The sequence below is a fragment of the Oxyura jamaicensis genome, chromosome 27, assembly GCF_011077185.1.
Source record: "Oxyura jamaicensis isolate SHBP4307 breed ruddy duck chromosome 27, BPBGC_Ojam_1.0, whole genome shotgun sequence".
Taxonomy (NCBI): Eukaryota; Metazoa; Chordata; class Aves; order Anseriformes; family Anatidae; genus Oxyura; species Oxyura jamaicensis.
In genome coordinates, this window is record NC_048919.1 from 2,218,802 (window position 1) to 2,241,835 (window position 23,034).

Below are 23,034 nucleotides of genomic sequence, written 5' to 3' on the forward strand. Positions count from 1 at the left end.
ATATCCAACCAAAACCTCCCCTGGCGCAACTTTAGCCCATTGCCCCCAACCCACTCCCCCCCCAGAAAAGGAAGAAGCACTCACACAACCCCTGAGAATTGGCAAGAGCTGTTTATTGCCAGGACATCTTGCAGGCAGGCCTGCAGGGTATCTGTGGTGTTTGGTGGCTCCAAGCTAATGCTTGCGATGGAGCCTGAGCAACGAGCAGGGGGCTCGCCGGGCACTCCTGCGATGCTGTTGGTGTTCTCGGATGGCAGAGCACAAAGACGTGCCGCGGTAGTCCCAGGCCTGGTGGATCCACTTCCATCTGTTCCTCCACATCTGGTGGATCCGGCTCCATGGGCTCCACGTGTTGGGCAGAAGGCTAAGCCAGTCCTTGCCCAGGACTGCCCAAAAGGGATGCCTTCTGTCCGGAATGTTCTCATGCCGGGGTGCTGAACTGGGGGGTCGTCAAATCCCACGCTTTGATCCCATGCCACTGTCGGCTTGATTTTCATGCGCAGGTCTGACCGTGCCGTCTGGTTCACAGCCATTACTGGGTTCCGCACGGTGCTCTGGACTACGGGCACCGCTCTGCTCCCCGTGGCTGTCTCTCGTGGCTGTCTCATGTCGTCACCGTTGCTCCCATGGTAAGGCCCAGGCCCCCTGTCGCTGGGTGTTTGAGGGGCCGGCCTGTTCCCCGCATCGTTGTGGTGCCACTGGTACCGCCTGTACCTGTCTGTGGGCTGGGTGCCAGAGGTGCCTTGGGCACTGGTGTCTCTTGTGCCACCGGCGCTATCCCTCCACCCACAACACATCTCCTTCTGCTCGGGTGCATTCCTTCTTGGTGCTTCACCAGACCGCGTGGCTGCCCTCCACACCAAGAGGCCTGCTGCTCGCCTTGCATAGGCGAGGTTGGGCGGGCTGAGGGCCCCTTTTCTGGGGCTGGCTTCCCCAGGCCATTTGACTTGCCAGAGAGAAAGGCTGTGCCTGGACCACAGGGACTGTCCTGCACTTCCCATCCTGTGCCCTGGGTTTATTTGTGGCCATTGCCCCTTATCCTACCCCCACAAACCACTGAAAAGAGGTTGGCCAAATCCCTCTGTCTCCCACACTTCAGGTATTTATAAACATTGATAAGATCCCTTCTCAGTCTTCTTTTCTCAAGGTTGAACAGACCTAGGTCTCTTTCCTCATAGGGGAGATGCTCCAGGCCCCGTATCATCTTTGTGGCCCTCCACTGGACTCTTTCCACAAAAATTTTGTCTTTTTTGTACCAGGGTGCCCAGCACTGGACACAGCACTTCAGGTGAGGCCTGACCAGGGCAGAGTCGAGGGGGAGAAGGTTGTTGCAGAGGAAGAGTTGGGGAGCCCCAGGTTCCCTGCCTCAGGCAACTCCAGCCTAAATGTACCAAGGAGGTGAGGAGCCACAGCAAGCCCTCCCCAGGGGATGGAGTCTCCCTGACAGTGTTTGGTCCCTGGGCACTGTAATCTTTAAATACAGGAAATGTAGAGCCTTTTCTCTGTAGATGATCAGTCATGGTAGTGATTCACTTTGAGCTTATCCAAATGCTGAATAAATATAGAGCCACTCCACCATCTCAGGTGGAGTACAAAGCTAACTAATTGTCTGAATGCTGATGGGCAAAGGGATGGCTTGCCAGCTGCTGTCAGTGCAAGGCAATTAATTAAAAGTGTTCCTGTGTAATTTTATGTAGCATTTCTTTCAAGCCCCAAAAAAAGACCACTGTCAACTTAGTCTGCTCCTTCTCCCCCAAAGAGATGAAATATCCAAGATGTGGGAAATAATTAGTGCACTTTGCTCACTGCTGATCAGCTTTCAGCTGGAGAATATCCACTTTTGAGCATCATGGCTTAGAAGATGACAAATTAGAGGGCAGCTGACAGCATGCAGAGACATCTGGAAGGCCCGAACACCTCTACAAGAACAGAGTTCGAGTGTATGGAGAGAAGTGCCAAAGAAGGGCGGGAGCAGGCTACCAGTCCTCGAAATGGTGGTGAGCTATGGCTGTCCACATCCAGTGAGAAGCAAGCAAGCAAATCAGCATAATTTTCAGCCCAAATGCTGCAGGCTGGATATTAGGCTATCAAACAACGAGAATTAAGTTACTGAAAGCAGTGCAGTTGCCTTCACTGGAAAATAAACAGCCATTTGTCACACCCAGACCCTCTTCTTTTGCACTGGAAGGAGGCAGAAGGGATCTTGGGGGACAAAGCAGACCCCAGCATGGGTCAGTGCAGTTCTGGGAGAGGGCCCTGGTACATCAGTGATGATCCTACCTGGACCCTACCCAAATCTGTGGTGCCCATCCCAGAGTCAGGTGGTTGGGAACGTGTCTTGGGACAGCTCTTCTGAGGGCTACAGTTGTCCCCAGGCAGGGAGAAGCTTGGTTTCTTTGCAGGGCCACTTAAGGACCTGTTATTTTGGCATTATGTGGTTTGCTTTGCGTTGCACAAAGCCTCAGCAAGAAGGGGGTCTGGTGGGGCATGTGAGCAGGCTGCAGGAAGGAGAGGCCACAGCCAGTAGCAGCCCTCCCTCTTTGATGTTCTTTTGTGACTTCTCTGATTAGTGCCGGGCAGGAAAGGCAGTCACAATTAAAATAAAACCTATTCAAGATGAAATTATAATTACTGTGGGTTTATTATGCAAATTTGGCAAAGCACAGAGGAGCTGAACAGCAGCCCCAATCTCCTGGTCTAAAGGCTGCTCTTAACCACCAGACTCATACTTAGGCTCAATGCATTGTAAGGTTCATCTTTATTTTCCCTGTCTCGTTTACTGCCTCTTTTCTGTTTTTTTTGTTTGTTTGTTTGTTTGTTTGTTTGTTTTTATGGTTTTCTTTTTTAAAAAAAAAGAGTTGTATCCTCCCAAGCATTCCATGAACCCTCTCACAGTGCTTGCTCTGTAGGAGTTGAGGGAGAGGCTTCCAACCAGCCAAGGATGGCAGAGGGCACGTAGCTGGACCTCCCTTGGCTGTAGTTGCTGGCCCACTCTCCGTGGTGCCCGGCCAGCAGGGCATGGGCTTGGGTGGGTATGGCTGGAGGATGGTGCCAGCAGCAGGCTTTTCCCGAAGCACTCCCCAGCCAGCTTTTGAGTTTCCTCTGGCACATCTGAGCCATTAGATCTGATTCGCCTGGAGACAAAGTTTCACAACACAGCATCTCCCTTCCCACAGCTGAAGGAAATGGCCGCTCTAGTGTCAGTATCTGAGATCCCCAAGCCTTTCCCTCTGCTACGGTCTACCCCTTTTTTTTTCCCCCCATGTTCTTGCCCTGAACAAGGTGAAACTGATCCTGTGTTTGGAGATGTTTCAGCAGCCACACAAAGCAGAGGGGTGGCAGACCATCACTCCTTGTCCTGGGGGCAACCTGGCTGCAGGATGTTGCTACAAGCTCAGCAGCACCACCATCACACCAGTTGATTTGCTTTTTTCCCCTTGGCCTGGCCACTTGCTTAGCAGCCCTTCCTGCACCAGGAGGGGTATGTTGGGTCCTCCGGGCTTGGTGGGCCCAGTGGGGTGGCCGTGACTGTGGGTTTTGCCTTAGCAGAAGAACAGCAGAATTTTTCCAGCCTGTGACAAACAGGGAGCTTGACCAGTGGGACAGAGTCACTCCTGGCTTGCTCTTCAGGTCACCTAGAGCAGGATGCAGCTGTGGGAAAGGTCACAGCGAAGGTCATCCTCTGTTCTGAGGCATCCCCAGCTGGACAACGCTGTGTCCTCTCTTCCCCTACCTTCCTCATGGAGAAATTAGGAGCTTGTGGGAAGGCAGGGGAGGAGGTGGTGACACTGAGGCTGTTTTGCCAATCCTTTTATGAATGATGTGGTCCCAGCTGATGAGCAGGAAGGTCTGTTCTGCAGGGTAAGAGCTCAGATGTGGGTTTTCCAGCAGAAGGTGCTGCTCCAGCCTCCCAGGAGCAGCAGGAAGCATCTGCCCTGGCTGATGGAGACAGGCATGGCTCTAGCAGAAGCTCCCGGAGTATTCACTTGGGAACCGCTTTTAGCCTGTTAGTGTGGTTTGGACCCCTGGGAGGCATCAAGTCAAAACACAGCACTGTAATTAACACCCGACAGCTTAAATAATGGAAGGGAGCTGGGAGGCTGGAAACGCATCCTCTCTCCCAGCGGAGGCTGCGGGGGTGGACATGCAAGGCAGACATTACCAGGAGTTAGTGGGGACACGTCAAACAGCTTTCGGTGTGGGCTCCAGCCCGAGGCAGATGACTGCAGGGAGGAACACGGTCAGATTGGCACCGAGGTCTTGTTACTGGTGATGTCTCATTCCCTGGAACAGAGTGTATTGGGACGAGGTGACTTTTTTTCCCTCACTTTAGAGAAGGGAAAAAGGATTTGGTGGACGCAGCTTGGCTGTGTCCTGAAGCTGAGATGAGTTTCCTGTGCTGCCTGATGCCCTAACTTTTGACTTTACTTCCCCAGTGACCCCGCAGAAGGGAAGCAGCCACCTGGGGCTGAGCTGCACCACGGCAGTTCCACCAGCAGTAAGCAAGGTTTGTGTTGGGCACAGCCCCCCGAGCTTCTCCTCCCCTTCGCACCTGGGAGATGACTGGTAATGGGCATCTGGTTACTGTGAGCAGGGGCTCGGACAGCAATTAAAGATTGGTTTAACCTCACGGGTGTTGTGTGATGGTCAGGTGTCTGTCCATAGTGATGTCCTCCTTCCCATCACCACTTCCATGACCACCAGCGGATCCATCGCTGTTTCCTTCAGCCACTCTGACGAGGAAGGGGAGAGAGCAGTGGCTGAGCCAACTGGTTGTATTTCACTTTGAAATAAGCAGATGGAGCAGACAGATGGGAGAACAGAGCTATATATATATTTTTATTGCACAGATACCTAATAACCAATAAAATGGGTCTGGGACCACAAAAGTCTCTGGCATGGTTGCTATGGCAATATGCACACAATTCCAATGAGATGCGGGAAAGAAATCTTTTGTGTTGTTAGGGAGCTTTCTAAAATAAAAATAAATGAGATTTAAATGAGTGATTACAGCTGCCTCAAGGAGCACCTGCCAAAAACCCTGGGCCAGACCATCTACCAGTGTATGGTGCGCTTTGTTAGCATTGCAACAGTGGCGGAGTGTGCTTAGGAGCCAGTGCTGAGAGGCAACAGGAGGACTTGTGTTCCGGGACACTTTACATATGAGAGAAGTTGACCTGTGGAAGTCTGTTGTGAAAGTCAAGGCATTTGTCAAAAGGAAATACACAGAATCACGTGGTGGAACTACAGAAATCTGAAAATGATCTGGGAAATGGGAGACTATCAAAAGAAAGTGTTGTTCTGGCTGGGCAGGTATCTGACTGTGGACACTGTGAAAGAATACTCAGGGTTAAAATGGCAGGGATTAAATGACATTTATAGGGATATAAGCCCTGTTGTCAGTCTGATATTGAACCGATCACTAAGAGCTAGCAAAACATTGAATGTTTCATAAATAAAGTCTTGGGAGGAGACAGTTGGTTGGATAATTCCACCTGAGGCTTGAACATGGGGCTTGTTCGAGTTTCCACATATTGTGAGCTCCTCCTGTGAGATCGCTATCCTGTGCTGTCCTCTGGAACACGACAGGTACTCACAATCTCACCGTATAACTGTTCTAGTGGTGCTAATGTGCTAATGTCTGTCATCTTGTGCATCTGGGCTTGCTAGTCCTCCATGTGTCCATTCTCCAGGCGGACAGTTCTCTCTTTCCTTTCCTCTGGATCTCGTAATATCACGTTATCAGTCCCCCCAGAAGCAGCCCTTGATCCATTTCCTGAAAAGCTTGTTCTGCACATTCCCCAGTCAAGCTGACACCAGGTCTTTGTTTGCCTGAATGTGTCCTTTCAGAGCAGGACAGTGCTCTGTGTTCTGGATCATCACGTTTCCTTCCTTAATGAGCACTGGCCTGGGTCCCGAAAGCAGGTGAAATTTTGAACTTGTTTATGGCTGTGGTTCTCAGGAGAACAGAGGTTCACTCAGTCCTGCGCCTTTGTGCTGTGAAGCTCTGCTGGCAGGGAGCCTTTTTGGGAATTAGTTGGTTTTGCTGTAGGAAAGATTGGGTAGGCACCCACAGCGACTGAGGGCATTTGGGCACCACCGGCTCTCTTTGCATTAAGGAGCCAGAAAGGAGCTGGGACTCCTCTCCGGGGAGCCACAAAACACCTGTGGTTCTCAAAACCATTCGTTGGCCATGGCTTAACACCAGACTGATTCTCAGAGGTGGGTTGGGATCTGTCTGGGACTAGACCACCAGTTCAGGCCATGAAATATTTGGTGCTACCTTTGGTGGTACCTGTCCTGTCTGGAAATGGAAACCAAAGGGTAAAGACCCTGGTGCAGCTTTTATCCCTACTCCTTTTTTCCTACCCTCAGTGGGGAGCAGGACGCTGCCCCAGGCCAGTGTAACACCGATGCTCAGGTCGTCCTGATCCCAGATGCTGTTGTTTTTATCCTGATACACAACCAAGCAAATGCAGTGCTGTACTTCATCCTTCCTCATCCTCCCTGGGGCACGGGGTAATCTGTGCCGATCCCTTGGGGCAGGGCTGCCTCTGGGAGGGCAGGCAGGGAAGCGGTGTTTATTCGGAGCAAGGAAGCAAGCTGCTGGCTGAGCTCTGCGTGGGAAGGGCTGCGAGCTGTGAAGTGTGACGCCTCGGGTGGGTGAGCTCTAGGCAGCCTTTCCTAGAATAGACCAGGTGGAGGTGATGGGGAATGAATGCCACGGGGATGTGCTGGCTGTACCCGCCTGGCTGAGCTGCCAGGGGTTCGGGGTGCATCATGCACACAGGTGCCTGGGTCTGGTTTCTTCCCCCACATGCACTCCCTCTCCATTACTCCTTTCGTTTGCAGATGTTTGTGTTCATACACAGAGCTACCACAGGTGCTTCAGCAAGTGAAGGAGTTGCTGGAGCCACGCTGAACCTGGCTGCTGGCACGTTTCGTGTTGCACTGATTTCCCAGTTTTTAACAGAATTCTGCCCTGCATGTGGAAAGGCATCAGCTCCGTGTCCTCCAGGATGTGCTTGGACCAGGTGACTTCCAGAGGTCCCTTCCAACCTCAACCATTCTAGGATATCTCCAGGTCTGGGACTCACAAGCTGTAGTGCTTTTTCACACAATCTCATGTTGCAGACTCAGAAAATCTGAAAGGATTGTTCTGAGAAAATCCTTTACAAGCTGACGTGCCCAAATGTGTAGCAGCTAGCAACAGTTTGAATCGCAGCATTCCTTCGTGCTCTTTGTTTCCCAGACCGCGTGGGCCGGTGTTTAATGCACAGTCTGGTTTTATCACTAGTTTATCTTAATGCAGGAAATTTTCTTTTTTTTTAAAAAAAAAAAAAAAAAAAAAGGAAAAAAAAAAGATTGGGGGGAGGAAGACTCATGACTGTTGGCAGCAAATTTTAATTTGGGTTTGGCAGATGAGGGAGTTATTCATGGAAGCCTTGTCCCAAAATAACACTCTGCCAAGACAGGCACGCGTGGAGGTTGTCTGTCCGTCCCAGCTGTGGGGCAGAGCAGCAGCAGGGGATGAGGACTCAGCAAGGGTTGCACCACGAGGAGCGAGGCTTGGCCCCGTGGTTAAGCACTGCTTCCTGAAGTGTGTGAGCCACGGGGCAAAAAGCGATGGGCTGGCTCTGCTTGTCCAGAGAGCAGCTGATGGGCTCTTTAGGGACGCAGCTTCAGGACCAGCACCCAGGGCTTCGTTTCTCTCTGTGCTCCACCAAGGGCAACTGTCCCACAGCTGGAAAAGGGTCTGTAAAGACACAGAGGGGAGTCAAGGAGGGCTGTCCTGGGGCTGTGGTAGCCAGTGGGACTGGGGAGAACCCTTGCAGAGCCTGGAGCTGTCCAGGTCCTTGCTGCTTCTCATTCTTTGCCTTTACCAGATCTACTCCAAGCTGCATTTCCACAGCAGAGTCCCTGATGCACACCTGGGTGGTACAGGTGCAGCTGGGGGTGGGCATGGAGGGCCCTACCCTGGTGCAGGAGGTGAGCAGGAAGGGTGCTGGCGCTGCAAATAGCAAGTTGTTTCCACGTCAGTGTTCCTGGGCCTGGGTGTGTGGGTGCAGACCGCTCCAGCTCCTCTCTGCCTCTCCCTACCTTCTGCTTCTTCACTGCAGACTTTGCCTGGCATTGTACCTGCCCTGCTTCCCCACCCCGTGTCTGCCCACTACCATCTCTGCCTTTATTCTCCTGAACCATCTTGAGCTGGTGCTTGAATTCCCCCTCCCAGGCTCTTGATTTCAGGGGGGCCCTTCCTCCGTCCCAGGCAGGAGAGCCGTGGCTGAGCTGTTCTGGGTCCGTGTACCCGTCCGCCCCTCCTTGTCTGTCTCCCTGCTGCCAAGGCAGAGGAGTGTGAGATCTCCCAGTGGAGAAACAGAGGGAGGAGGGGGAGAACTGCCAAGTGCAACAAGGCAGGAGCAGGAGGCAGATGGGTGCTGTGCCAAGCGGGGATGTCAGTCACTCCTCCTGCGCCAGGCAGGCTGTGAAAGGAGCTGGCGTCCTGGCAGCCTCCTGCCATGGGAGCAGAGATGGTGGCGTGGAGCTGCCCACATGGGACAGTGCAGCAATCGGGGCACCAGCCCGGTCCTCCTTGGACGCTGCCACGTTTGAGCCCCAGGAAGGGAGATCGGTGGCCCCTTGCCTGGAGATGCAAAGTGAAAGGCAGGAAAGGCAGAGGCAGATCAAGGAACTTCAGAAAGTGGCTTTTTTTCAAAGCCTTGGCTAGCCTGGCATCCTCTACATGCAGTTATTGACAGGCCCATACGAAGAAAAGCCAGAAGAAAACACCAGCTGGCAGGAGGAGACCCTGGCCCCGTTTCCTGGCTCTTCAGGGCAAAAGCAAACAAACTGGGCCAGCAGGCAGGTGGTGGGGACCTGCTCAGCAGCTCTGCGAAAGCAAACACCCCACCTCGAGCACCCGGCCTCTTCCAAAGCCCGTCTTTGGCGCAGATCCCTGCAGGAGAAAGCCTTGATGGAGGTCACAAAGCCGCCCCCTTGGCGCTGGCACCAGCCACGCGCTGGTAGCACCCCCCTCCCGGTTCCAAACACCGCCTCCAGCGCAGGAGACAGCAGAGGAGGAAACACGGAGGTGAGACAAAAAACAGCGTTTGCTTTCCCGGCCATCTGTTGCGGTGTCGCAGTTGCCTTCCCAAACAGATACCAGCTCAGCGCTGGCTGGGAAAAAACAGGGAGTTATTTTGGTTCTCCAGCATCCAGCAGCCAGCGAAGGGGATGATGCGTCCCATGGAGCCAGCAGGAGGAGGATGCTCAGCGTCGGGACCGCTGGCTCCACCACTGGGACAGGACATCGCACCCTGTGCACTATGGTGGGCTACAGGAGCTGCAGGGGCTTTCACCAGCACCTTGGCTGCTCTGTGTTAGGTGTCTCCAGCAAAACTGGCCAGTGCAGGACCTGATTTAGGGCTCCACACGAGGGGCTGTGCGTGCCCAGAGCCTGCTCTCAGCATCTCATTTGGCTTCTGGTTGCTTGCAGGCAAAGCACTGAAGTCGTCATGGCTAGTTTCAACCCCAGCACAGGTGACATACGGGCTCCCTGCATTTGGTTTGGGTGTAGCAGCCATGCCAGAGCTGTCTGTCCTTTAGGAGATGCTTCCCTCGCTTCCCCCGCTACCTTCACATTTCCCTGGTCACGAAGCAGAGTCCCCAGAGCAGACCCAGTGAAGGCTGGCAGAGATTTGACACATTTCATAAGGAGCAATAATAGCACAAAACTGTAGGCTGTTGTGCTGGAGGGCTTTGGCTCCTTCCATCTTCATTTCTCAGGCAATTTATTACCCAGATGGAATTATTTCTTGATTAAAAAGACAGGTGATTCTCTCGCATACAGCTTGAGATTTCAGGAGGAAATAACTTGCAGGAGACGCATACACACACACACAAAAAAATAAAAATAAAATAAAATAAAATAATAAAATAAAGTAAAATAAAATAAAATAGCTTGGAATTGGTTGCCCTGTGGATTATATGTAAGTGGAAGCATTTCCTTGGAGTAGCCTGGATTCACAGGGAGACCATCCCAACTGGGCAAAGGGAGCACATATAAAGGAAAAAGGAAAAAAGAACAGAATGGGTGAAGGACGAGAAGAGGAGGTGGGCGTTTTGCCACAGACAAAGTGACAAGTGCCTGTTCTGTAATAAGCAGCTCTTTTGATGTCATGTTGCAGTAAATGGAGACTAAAAGAACAAAAAAAAAAAAAAAAAAAAAAAAAAACTGAGAAATGGAAATAACATGTGGCAGCCGGACTATGGCAAAGCAAGCCAAGTTTTATCATGGGATTTTAATATTTTGTATCTTTCTGCTTATTTCCCAAGCTTCAAAATCGCCCATCAGATGGAAACCGGACAGAAACTTCCCAACTCCACTGCAGCGAACTGATCTGCTTGAAGCTGAGTAAGGGAGCAAGACAACCTGTGTAGGTTGCTTTGGGCAATGTATTTCTTTCTGTTGCACATGGGAGACTCCGTGGCGTGCTATAGACATTTTTCTTCATAGCAGCTGGAAAACAGAAAGAAAGGGAGAAAATACCAGAAAACAAAGGTTTTCTGCACAAGGACTGCTTGGTGGGTTGGACAAGGAGATTAGGATGTGTGTAGCCACCCCACACTGGGAGGAGAGGTGTGAGTAATGCAAGGAAAGGAGAGTTCAAACGGAGATCCATAAAGCAGAGAAATGGAGCAGAAAGAGCCCCTGTGATGGGGTTCACTAGGAATAAATGCAAGGTATTGTAAACTTGCAAAGATCATCAAAGATCATTGCACAGACAGGATGGGTGCCAATGAGCTAGGCAGCTATGCAGAAATGCTCCTGGGGTTGTAGTGGATCCAAAGGTGAGGGAGCACCTGTATGAACAGCTAGTAGGAGACAAAAGAGCATCCTAAGAGGCTCCATGGTCAGGAAAGGTCACTGGCAGAAAGACATGTAATGATGGTCTTTGTTTGTTTAGGCATTGGGCTGAGCTCAGTTTTGGGGGAACAAAGTTTCAGGGAGGGTGGATGAAGAAGGGAAGCATGCAGACGGTCTAAATGTGGAAAAGGGAGACAGAAGGAGAAAGCAGCCATCCCTCTCCATGCCCACGCTGAGCCCAGGAGGAGAAGTTGTGACCTGTAAATTGCAGCAAGGGAGGTTTCATTCAGTGGTGTCCCTGTGTCTTGGGGTCCTGCTGCTGTGGAACGGTGCTCAAATGGTGGAACGCTGCTGGGGCTGGCCATGCTACCACCCACACAGCACACTGCGCCGTGGCAGACCCAGGAACATGGGCAGCAGTTGTCTGGCTCATTTAAAGGTTGGAAAGAGCAACAGGATTAGCTGCCAATGCCTAGTGCTATGTAATTTTGGAGAAGGTTAAGCCAGCAAAGAGCTGAGCAGGAAGACAATAACAGAGAACCCTTCAACCCAGAAAACAAGTAAGGAAATCTCATTTCTGGGGCTAAGGCTACACAAGTCAGACTGACGGAGCAGCTTCTGTAGGGAAATGGGAGATGTCGGGATCCTGGGAGCTTCATGTCCACACTGATTGCTGCCAGATGCAAATGGGACCAAGGCCAGGAGGCACCGGTGTACATTAAAACATTCCCGGCCTTAACCCAGGGCTGCCTTGCTGCCAGCAAGGCAGGAGGCCAGCCTGCCAGCACTCATCTAAAGCTTCTTTTGGGGGTAGGAAAACACCCAAAAAAGAAACATCTTTCACAGTTCAACATACTTTTCCTCCTCTTCCCCACAGCAGGACACAGCTGACACATTGTGCCAGCAGGGTTGGTTTGGTGAACCCAAGAATGACCTGACCAACATGTAAATTTATATTTATGGTTAGCTTGCTATTATTTATCCAGATTACCTGATCTGTTTATGACTCCTCTATGTGTGAAGTGGGGAAGCATGAAGAGGCAGCAAGGGTATGAGGGGCTGGGGATGCTCTACACTGCTGCAGCCATAAGCTTTGCAACATGAAAGCACAGCGATGCTTCACCATAATAAAGGGACAAGTGCTGGTGCTGAGCCTTGGCGTTGCTGTTCTTCGATTTCTTCAACCCACCACCCCCGGCAGATGAGGAGGGAGCTATAAAAAGGGGCTTTGGCCCAGTGCATCCGAGCAGCCAGCTGCGTTCCTTTGTGTCTTGTTGCCAGGTGTTGTTCCCTCCTGTCTGTTAAAGGGTCACCTGGTACATGCCCCGCAGGGCATAATGGAGCTATTAGTCATCTGAAAGCCCTCAAATAAGACACCTGCAGGCAGCAGGTCTGAGCCACATAAAGTAACTGTGCATGGGGCAAATTCCTAAGCAGCCCGGGTTCCTCCCAACTTCTCCCTCCCGTCAGCCTCTGCTGGTCTTCCAAGAACCAAGGAGAAGGAGCTGGGTTGGTCACGGAGAGCTGGAGACCTCACCGCTAGCACAAAAGGCTTTGTACTCGGTGAGCAGAGGCTCCTGCACTGACCATGCCAGTGGTGCAAAGGAATATTTTAGGACTGCTTTGCAAACCAAGGGAAAAATGAGATGTCAGGCCTTGATGTGACAGCACATAAAGCTGAAGATGGTTCTAACCCTAAAGCAAAAGAAATATCCCCAGTGCTACAGCCCAGGCAGATGGAAGCATGAAAAAAAGCCGTGAACTATAGGAATGGTGCAAATGCGATTAGTCCCTCCTTTCCACAGCCCCTACCCGCCCCAGTGATTATTACATTTCTGTACAACGAGATGACAAACAGTCAGCACTGAGTGAAATGCGTGCGTAATTTCTCATCCCCCCATGCCTTGTTTCCCAAGGCGCTTTGTAAACTCCATAATGAAATGCAGCCACCTGGCACACAGCACACTGCTCGCAGGGGGAGAGAAGGGGAACTTGAGCCAAGGCTGCAGAATAAGTCCAGCATATTTCTAGGCAAGATCTGTCAAGCACTGTGATGAAGGGAGCAATGCTGCCTTTGTTCCTACCTATCAAGCCGCTCTGAACCATCCCTGGCCACTGAGAAGATGCTGGCTGCACCAAAGACCAAGTCTTTGCTCCATGCCACAGAGAAGGGGAGCCTCACAAGGGACTTGTTTGAAAAAAATGTGTGTACCTGGGCAGAGCAACCTGTTTCCTGAGGCTCCTTGGCTGGAATGATTGCTTCCCTTTGCCTGGTCACATTCACTGTGAAGATGCTCACCTCCTATATCTATGGTTTCCTACCAGAAAGCTTTGGCAAGGCAGCTCTAGCAGTGTAACTGCCAGCTCCAACTAGTGCCCTAGAGGCTTCCATCAGCCCAAGGAGCCCTGGTCATGGAAAAGAGCTTGTGAAAACCCAGCTGAGGCAGGCTGAGCAGCAGAGGAACCAGCACAGTTGGCTGTAGCCACTGACCACACACAGGCCAGCCAAATGCCTGCATTCACAGAATCACAGAACTGGAGGGGTTGGAAGGGACCTCGAAAGATCATCGGGTCCAACCCCCCTGCAAAGCAGGTTCCTCAGAGCAGGCTGCCCAGGTAGGCGTCCAGACGGGCCTTGAATATCTCCAGGGAAGGAGACTCCACAACCTCCCTGGGCAGCCTGTCCCAGTGCTCCGTCACCCTCACCGTGAAGAAATTCTTTCACATGTCGGTGCAGAACTTGCTGTGTTCTATCTTGCAGCCATTGCCCCTTGTCCTATCCCCACAAACCACTGAGAAGAGGTTGGCCAAATCCCTCTGTCTCCCACACCTCAGGTAGTTATACACATTGATGAGATCCCCTCTCAGTCTTCTCTTCTCCAGGCTGAACAGACCCAGGTCTCTCAGCCTTTCTTCATAGGAAAGATACTCCAGGCCCTGTATCATCTTTGTGGCCCTCCGCTGCACTCTTTCCAGGAGATCCCTGTCTTTTTTGTACTGGGGAGCCCAGAACTGGACACAGTACTGCAGGTGAGGCCTGACCAGGGCAGAGTAGAGGGGGAGGATCACCTCCCTCGACCTGCTGGCCACGTTCCTTTTAATGCACGCCAGGATCCCATTGGCCCTCTTGGACACCAGGGCACACTGCCACCAGGGCATTGCCACAAGGGAGGCAAGCAGAGATGCAGCCTCTTGTTGCCAGCTGTAACTCCCTGGGATGCTGCAGATGGATGAGGGTAGGTCCCTTCTCATTAGGATTTTTGGCGTGATCCTGCCTGGGGGTGTTAGGCTTGGTGGCCCACCAGCTCCTTGATTTGTGAAGTGGAAGATGAAGAACCACAAACCTTGCTGTGTACACAAGTCACTAAATGATCCTCACTGCAGCCTAGGGAGTTCAGAGGTTTTAACATCTCTGGGGATGAGGAACGAGGCCCTGGGGAGTTGCAGGCAGCCAGTGGGTAGCTGTAGCCACGTTCAGCTGCCAGGCTGATGCTGGTGTGGGGACAGGAGTACGTGGCAGCTGGCAGAGCACACGCCAAGCTGGCTGGCTGGCTGTACTGGGAATTCATTGCAACCAATTAGTCCGATTTTCAATTATCTGAAAGAACGAACTTAGCTAATTAAAGCCTAATTACATTTTGCCTGCTTCTTCAGCTGTCTTGTCCCATTAAACCTGCATTTTGGGACTTAGAGAGGCAAGAGGGGACTGCTCACAGCTGCACAGAAACCTGTAAGATGTGAACACTTGTGGGGCCTGCCAGCAAGGATGGCTCAGGATTTAACCCCACGTGCATGAAAGCTTGAGCCATGCCAGGGCAGAACGCCAGCACCCAGCACCAGCCAGGCAGCTGTCATGGAAAGGGAAGAGAGCTCTGAGCTGGCTTTCACGTGCACCCTGTTTTCCTGGAAGGTGCAGTGCGCAACAAGCACCTACATCCCTCCTCACACCCAGTCGTGTACCAGGCTCAGACAACACCAACAGGTGACAAAACTGCCTCTGTGACGAAGAAGCAGGGCTGTGTAGCTCTGCAGCTCCAGCCCCTTTGCTAGAAAGGCCACTCCAGCTGCCTGCTGCCCTAGGGTAGATGTTTCCCCTGCCTTCTGTTGGTTATTGTCTTGATCATCTCCTCTTCCAGTGCCACATCCGCAGTGAGGATAACTCATCTCCTCGCAGTGCTGAACCATTGTGGGGGAACAGGAGCATCACAGGAAGGATGAGTCTTGTCTCCTTTCCTTTGGAGTCACCCAGACCAAAGCCAAAAGTGGTGGTGTTCAAAGGCACGTATCTGCAAGGCACAGCTGGTGCTCCATAAAACATAAACAGACAGTGAGCCCACACGGAAAGGACGGATGTAACAAGGGATTCTGCTGCTGTCCTCTACTTTCACAGCTCCTTGCTAGGAGAGCAAATGCTCCTGCAGTTGTGATGCCTTCAAAAAGCTAGTCCGTGGGGACAAGAGGCCTCCATTCATCTGAGCAGCAATGTTTGGAGGGGTCTCGTTAGCTCAAAAAGAGGGAACTTGTTTGGTTTAATAGCTGCTCCCTGTCTGTAGCCCCACAGAGAGCACTTTGCCATGGCCAGGGCTCGTGTTCCTGAGCACTGTGAGTTGATGGAGAGTGCCAAAACCATTGCCTTCGCCTTAAAGGGATCTTGGACCTGCAGCCAAATTGCTATGCAGACCCACCTCTCAGCTTCTCGCGCTACTGTGCCATCTTTATCATTAAAAAGACATTTTTGCTTTGTTGTTGATTAACCCGCCTTAATGATGTGAAAACGTCTTCCACGCTAATGAACTTCTGGGAAGGATGAGCACTGCAAAGGTGTCTCTGAAGCTAGACTTCTGCTATGCTCACAGCCTGCGATACATGTAGATGAGCAGCATTTTTCAGATCAGAGACAGCCACTCAAATAGTTGCTCATGTCTTTGAGCGTTGCCAGTGGCCCCGCTGCTTTCCAGCACTTTGACGGTGATATCTTCAGGGAAGTGCCAAACCATACTGATCGTTGGCAACACTCTGATTTTCTCTGAGCTAAATTTTCTATAACCACGTCCTCATGGAACAAACAAGTCCAAGAAATGGCCTGTCTGTAAAATCAGAGGAGCACAAACTTGACCACGGTGCTAGGGATTCGCTTGGCTAAGCCATCTTAATGGGGGAACTGGTGGGAACTCAAAGATTTGTCCAACACCACCAAAGAGGCAGTTGTCAAGGATACTGAGGATGTTTTGTGGTTCATTGGGCTCGCTGTTTGTCCAAAGATGTATTCTCCAGGACTAAACCCTGGGGTTTCCAATCCCTCATTCATACTTGAGGAAGCCAAGTTGGATTCAGAAAGCCCAAAAAACTGCTTTAAAGATACCTACACTGGCAGGCGGCCCCTGCAAACCCATCAAACCTAATGAGATGCTCACCTTGCACAGACAGCACCGTCCGAAGCAATATCCTGGAGTGCACTGTGGTCTTCTAGATGTCGTTTTGCCACTGCCCGGGGACTGTTCGGGTCAGAGCTGTTGTCACAGGTCTGAGCCATACTGAGAACCATTCGCACAAGTCAGCAGTATCATCCATCAGCCAAGCCCCAGTGGCCAGGAATGATCTTGTTGTTCCTCTTTACCAGTACAGACAGATTGTAAGGCCCATGTTTTGCACTGGGGACTCTAAATGCTCCTGCAGTCCCATGATAGCTCCGATTCAGCAGAGAGCAAGAGGGAGAAACCCCTTTCAATGCCTTCGCAGCTGCAATGCTCTTAAATTTTGTCATCATTTGGCCTCAGCTCTCCCTTGAGTATCAGGCTCTCGTGGCACTGACTTGTCCCTCTCTGTCAGAGCTAATGGACTACAGAGGCTTTCTCTGGAGGCTGACAGCTCTCACACAGCCGGTGCGAGAGAACCACGCTGAGCGGCAGCGGGGATTTATGGAGCAATGTTCCTGAGTAATTGCATGCTGTATTTCAGGCCATCTTTCTGCTAAGCGAACCCTAAATGCTCTGCCTCAGCCTCCTGAATAGGAAACAGGTTCACAGAGCTGCCGATTTATCCAGCACTAAATTAAAATTCAATATGAGCAGCGGCTGGACAAACCTGCCACACTTGGTGGAATGGCTGCTTAGAGAGGAGCTGGGAGCAGCTTGCATTTTCCTATTGCTGGGAGGCAGAACGAGGGCACGGGGGATTTCCACTCTGGCTTGATGGGTGCCCCATCAGGGAGCACTGGAGCCAGAGCTCAGGGAACCTGTGCTTTCTTCTTAGGTGTGCCTTTCAGCTTCGGGAACGTGGTCTGTTAATTCTTTTCCAGCCCCCAGACTGCCCATTTTGTTGTGCATGCTTTGGGACCTTTGATGCTTGGGGTGCAGGTGCCCATAGGTAGGAGGGATCCCAGCGTCTTTCCGTGGGCTTGGCTGGGACAAGGGTTTCTACGTGGCCACTGCCTTGTGCAAATAAACTCAAGAGAGATGGGTATGAGCTTCCCATGTCCCCCGTGGGGACAGCCCTGAAGCCAGGCCAGGGGTCTGGCAGGGAGAACAGGCAGTGCTGGAGTATCCCAGGACCACCCAGGGGAGGGGTCCAGTCCCAGCACCCCCAGCAGCACTGGGGTCAGGACCTGTGGGGATGCTCCCAGCCATTCCCCAGGCTTTTCTGGGCGATGTGTGTCTGCAACAACCTGCCTCCTTCCACCTGCCTACAGAACAAGCCCAGAACTGCCAGACAAGAGACAGGAAACTGCTACTTATCTAATTTGATTTTATTTTACTTCTTTTTTTTTATTTTTCTGGGGGCTCTCTGAAATGTGTTCAGGCTGGATTGAGGTTACAACCTGGGTAATGCCTCCCTGCCTAAAAAAAAAGGCTGTTTCCATAACAACCTGACTCTGCACTTCATTACCATGGCAATTCTCAGGAATTATTAAATACTGTGTATGTTTGGTGCACGCGCTCCAGTACATCTGGTGCCAGGCTCAGGTTGGGATCCTCCCTCCCCCTTAATCTGTTTGTCTGTCTCATCTTGTTTAACTCTTTCTGTGCCCTCAGCCAAGGCTGCTGGGGCAGGGAGGAGGAGCTGGGCAAGCTTTGGGACCCATTTTGGGTTTCTCCCTGCCGCGGGCAGGACAGCATGGCCAGGGTTGCTGTGTTTTCCCAGGTGGGTCAGGGCAGCTCTTCATTTCTCCGGTTGTGAAGCCAGGCAGAGGCTGGCTGGCTGCAAGCTCAGCGGGGGGAAATGCTCTCACATCTGCCTGCCTCTGCTGCTTCCCTGCTGCTTGTCTAGAAATCAGAAATTCCAGCTGGAGCAGAGCAGGGATCAGCCCAGAGATGGGGACAGCTCCTGGAGGAGGACCACGAAGGTGCAGGGCAGGTTTCTCATGGTGGGGCCAAGAAGCAGTTCCCCGCTAGCAGGATTGCTTGACAGCCCATGTGCCACCTTAAATCATGGCAGTTTTCAGAGAAAAGGTGCAGATTAGGCAAACCCATGGCTCAGACCAGTGTGACCAGTCCCACAGGTCAGTGTGGTTGTGGACTGTGTTGGTTCCTTGCCTCCCACCACTAGGAGATTAGTTTAAATGGGACTCGAGGTCTGGTCCTCACTCTGATGTGTGGCTCCCCCCAAGCACATCCCTCCTCTCCGCTATATTTTACAGCCAGTGCCATCTCTCAGCCATACTTGTACAGCTCCTGGCACCCCAGTGACGTTCTGGGATTCTGGGAGCTTGGGAGCTAATGAACTACAGGCTGCAATTAAATATATATACATATAAAAAATAAAAATAACCTTAAACTGTTCTCAAAAAAAAAAAAAAAAAAAAAAAAAGAAAGAAAAAGGAAAAAACTGCTTAAAATTTTCTTGGGAACCAGTACCCACTTGCAAGCTTGAGCTAAATGAGTGGGCGGGAGATGAGATGAGAAAGCACAGATATCTGTGGGGGAAGGGCAGCAGAAGGAGCCATTATTATGGGATGCTTCCCTTACACCAGCCCTGGAGCAAGCAGCTCATCCTCTGGCTGCAGGACTCGTGCCCCTTGGCAGGGCAGCCGGGTCCCCAGGGCCTGGGGTGGCAGCCTGAGGTCTGGGGAGCCTGGTGGTGCCCTCAGCATCCTCCCTCCCATCCTTCTGGTCTCACCTTGCTGTCACCGTGCTGACATCGGTCCTCCCAAGGTCTCCTTTTCCCCAGATATTTCCTCCTCTCAGTGGGGCGATCATCTTTTCATTGGGACTCTAATGGGATTTGTGCGCAGGTGCTTTAAACTCACTGCAAGACAGAACCCCAGTCACCCCGTGAGGACACACACCGTGTGGGTGGCAAACGTGGATGGTGCCCACCCTGCAGACCCTCCTCTGCTGGTCCTCACTGCCTGGCAATGCAGACATAGCCCTTATGGCCAAGGAAGGGATGTAGCAGGACTGGAGGATGAATAAAGTTGGGCTCTTGCCACACAAGGCTGCGTGTAAGGTCTCCGCTCCTCTGAGAGACTCCTGAACAAGCTCCACGGGTCTCAGTGGGTGCTCAGCTCAGCTTTCTGGGGCATTGCGTTGCTCCCCCTACCTCTTGTGTACGTGACCCTACAGCAGTTGGCTTTTCTCCTTTCCTGTCTTTTGGAGTCTTTTCTGGAGAAGACTCCAGAGCACAAAAGGGATGAAGGCCTCCACATCCCCCTCCTGGAGGTGGCCTCTAAGGACACTTACGATGAGCTGGTAGCTATGTGACATTGGAGGTGGCCTCTAAGGACCCCTAGGATGAGCTGGTGGCTATGTCCCATCACAGAGCCACCCTTCCCCACAGGGCAGCGAGACCCCCACACAGCACAGAGGTTGCTGGAGGTGTGCGTGTGCTTTGTGTGGGCTCCAGGCCCGACATGACCCCCTCAGGGTCAGATTCAGAGGTTGGGGGAGCTTCCAGCTTGGGTGGCTGATCCATGGAAGAAAGAGGCTTCTTCAGAGGGTTCATCAAGCTCCTGCCAAGCCCTCTCTTCCTCCCCTGCCTGCAGAGGAAGACAACAGTGACCACCGTACGAGTCCCCCCTCACCCCAACACCAGCTCTCACAGCCCCGGCCAGCCCCAGGTCAGAGGTAAGGGGATTTTGATGTTTTCTTTGGATTTCCCTGTGCCTTGCCTGCATTGCTAATGCTGCAAGGTTTCTTCCATCATCCCTGGGGCTGAGGCTGGTGGACAGGTTGTGAAGCGGTTCCGACTGGCAGCGCCAAGCAGAAGGTGGCTGCGAGTTTGGTGACCACATCTGGGCTGTCCCGACAGCACGGCCACCTGGAGACACAGGGACACGTTTAGGTTTTACAAGCGAGTACATGCTGAAGAGTCGCAGAGGAGGGTGTTGGCACCAGTGGGACAATCCAGAGCTCTGGCTCCCAAATCATGGTCCTGCTGCTGCGTTGTCTTGGTGCTCCTAAGGTTAACAGGAGCAGTCAGTGACAGGACGACACGAATCTCTCTCTGCATCAGGGCTAGCCCACCAGTATGCTGTGGGATCCCTGAAGAAGGTACTCAGCAAGCACTGATTAATTACAAGCCATGCTCTAATCCCACTCCTGCATCTGGGAACGGCAGAGAGCTGCTCAGGATTTACATCCCCATACATCAGACCAGCAGCTCCTCCGGGATCCAGGATCGCTTTCCCACCACAGAAGCAGACCCAGCAGGAATATTGTTGGGGCAACAAAACTCAAATCATTTCCATCTCACACCCACAGACAGAGCTGCAATTCCATCACAGAACAAAGGTCAGGAGTCCTCCTCCTCTCACATAATTTAGTTTTGACAGCTCATCAGGATCAGAGGAGATGGAGATTTCAATACAGGGTCTGAAATCTTCCTTTGCAAGACATGTTCGGTGCATCTTTGTGAACCTCTGATTCTTGGTACTGTGCAGGTATTTAACACCAGCCCAAAATATGCAGGTCCTGACAAATGTATTTGCTAGTGGAAGCTGATACTTGCCTGTGAAAACAATATACGGTAGTTTCTGCTTTAAATAATGGTCTTTAATTAGAGTTCAACTGGAAGGTGAGATAACTATATTTAAACTCTGGAACTGGGATTGAAATACCTGAGCTCTGCACGCACAGGAAATGAAAATGAAGACAACACCAAATTCTTTTGAAACAAGTTCCTTCTTTTTTTTTCTTTTTTTTTCCTGAATGTTCACCAGTTTTCAAAAAAACTACAAAAACTTCAAGGACTGTAACAATATAGCACTTGGGAAAAAAAAAAAAAAAAAAAAAGAAAAAAAAAAAAAAGGTTATGTAAAAAAAAAAACATGCTTTTTTTTTGGGTTTGGGGCGGGGTGGGTTTTGTATTTATCTGGGTTTCTTTTCTTCTTTCAGTGTTGTGAAAAAAGACAGTACCAGTTTATTTAACAGGACAGTTCAAAAAAATAAGGAAGAACATGCTCTCCTCGTTACAAAACGGTCAAACAGTGCATGCTCGATGTCTGAAACACAAACAGACCAACACATTTTGTAGCATGCAGACTTTGTGGTACGACCCACCCAACCCTGCCCTGCCCCTGCCCCATGGCCAACGACGTGGTCCATGCCACAAATTTCACTTTCCCATTACTTTGTTTGTCTTTTTGTAGTGAGTAGTTTGCTTTTTACACTTTTTCTTTTTAGCCCTAAATCCCAAGTAGCGGTATCCAAGGTAACAGCAGAAAAAGAGTCCAAATCTGCACATTATCACTGTTTCTGCAAGTTTCATGCAAAACTTAAGCCATTTCTGCATGCAAAGCGAGGCTGGTCAATTATTGTGCTTGATACAGCGCCGGGGAGATCGCCCCGTTCACCACGACAGTTCCTTCACTGGGAAGTGCAGATTTGCTTCCCCATGGACACAGACACTTTAAAAGCCATCATCCCCCCTTCCCGCTCCCCCCAGCTGCCCCAAACACACGGGAATCTGCATCTCAGCACCAGGTCCAGCCAGTTCACTTGCCTACAGGTGCCCCGTGGCTTCAGTAAAGCCCCATGATCGCAGCTCCCACGTCCTTGGAAGGTCTCCGGTCCTTCACCAGAAAGTTAATCATGCTCTCTGACTTGATGAGCAAGTTGCAGCCCAAAAAGAAGATGCCAAACACCACAGTCAAGGAGAGGACGCAGAGGACGGCGATCTGCACCACCCGCGTGATGTACAGGCTCCTCTCGTCCGGCGCGAGGACCAAGGAGCCGCCGTCGGTCGCCAGCACTGAGCCGGTCCCATTGCAGCAGGCCAGGAGCATCCCCAAGCCCTGGGTCCTGTTGGGGTAAGCTCCTTGCTCGAGGAGAGTCTGGTTGAGGAAGGATCCATTCATGGTCTGTGTGCAGTCCCAAATCTCCGAGGGAAGCAGGAGGGAAGCGTGCCGTCCCCCTGCCCACCCTCACATCCCGGCGGGCTCCGTGCCCCCTCCTGCCTTCCTCCTCCCGACGCCTGGGGTGGACGCAAAGCCAATTTGTGCAGCTCACTGCTGGCTCCCTCCTGGCACAAGCAGCTCAGCACAAGTCCCCGAGCAAGCAGAGAAAGAGGCAGAGGAAAGGCAAAGGGCACGCGGCAGAGAGGAAGGCGGCCGAAGGCGGCCACATGCCCCCTGCCCTCGCTGCCACCCCAAGGCGCGGGTGCTGGGGACCTCCCAGCAGGAGCAGGGGGCCAATGCCTGCCGGCTCGGAGCTTCACAGATGCAAGTTCCCAGCTAAAAGTCTTCCCCGTGTTCAAAGACAAACCAGCAACTCCACCCCCTTGCAGCCGCCCCCCGGGGCGGCCTGCCCCCCCCCCTCCACGCTCACCCAGGCTGCCCACCCCTTCCCCACGCAGGTGCAGCCCCTCGGCCCACTATGTGTGCCCGCACCCACCCCAGTGCCACCCCTGGGTGTGAGCTGACCCCTAGGGTCCTGCCCCTAATGCATCCTCACCCCCAGCCCCTCCACCTGCTCCCCAGTCCCACCAGGTGCCAGCCCCAGGTGGGTGGCAGGTCCCTTGTCGTCCCCCCCTCACACCCTCCCCGCAGCCTCGGATCCCTGCTGCTCTCTCCGCTCCCCGCTTGCTGCTCTGTGCCACCCACTCCTTCCTTAGGAGCAGCGTTGGCCCAATCCTGCCCGGTCCACCCCCAGCTCTGCTCAGCACTGCCTGTGCTATGGCCGGGCTGGATCCGTCCCTCTCTCAGCATCCTCTGGCTGGGGGCAGGGGTTACC

At 52.2% G+C, this 23,034-nt stretch overlaps 1 protein-coding gene across 1 annotated transcript; it reads right to left on the minus strand.

Moving 5' to 3' along the window:
• Positions 1–21,135: 21,135 nt before the first annotated feature.
• RPRML (reprimo like) lies at positions 21,136–22,604 on the minus strand. Its single transcript, XM_035347887.1, has one exon. It carries the CDS (start codon positions 22,158–22,160, stop codon positions 21,825–21,827), a length of 336 nt encoding a protein of 111 aa, XP_035203778.1. The 5' UTR covers positions 22,161–22,604; the 3' UTR covers positions 21,136–21,824.
• Positions 22,605–23,034: the final 430 nt, after the last annotated feature.

What these genes read in the sequence shown, in the direction of transcription:
- RPRML (XM_035347887.1), bottom strand. Translation starts at nt 22,160, where the DNA reads ATGAATGGATCCTTCCTCAACCAGACTCTCCTCGAGCAAGGAGCTTAC.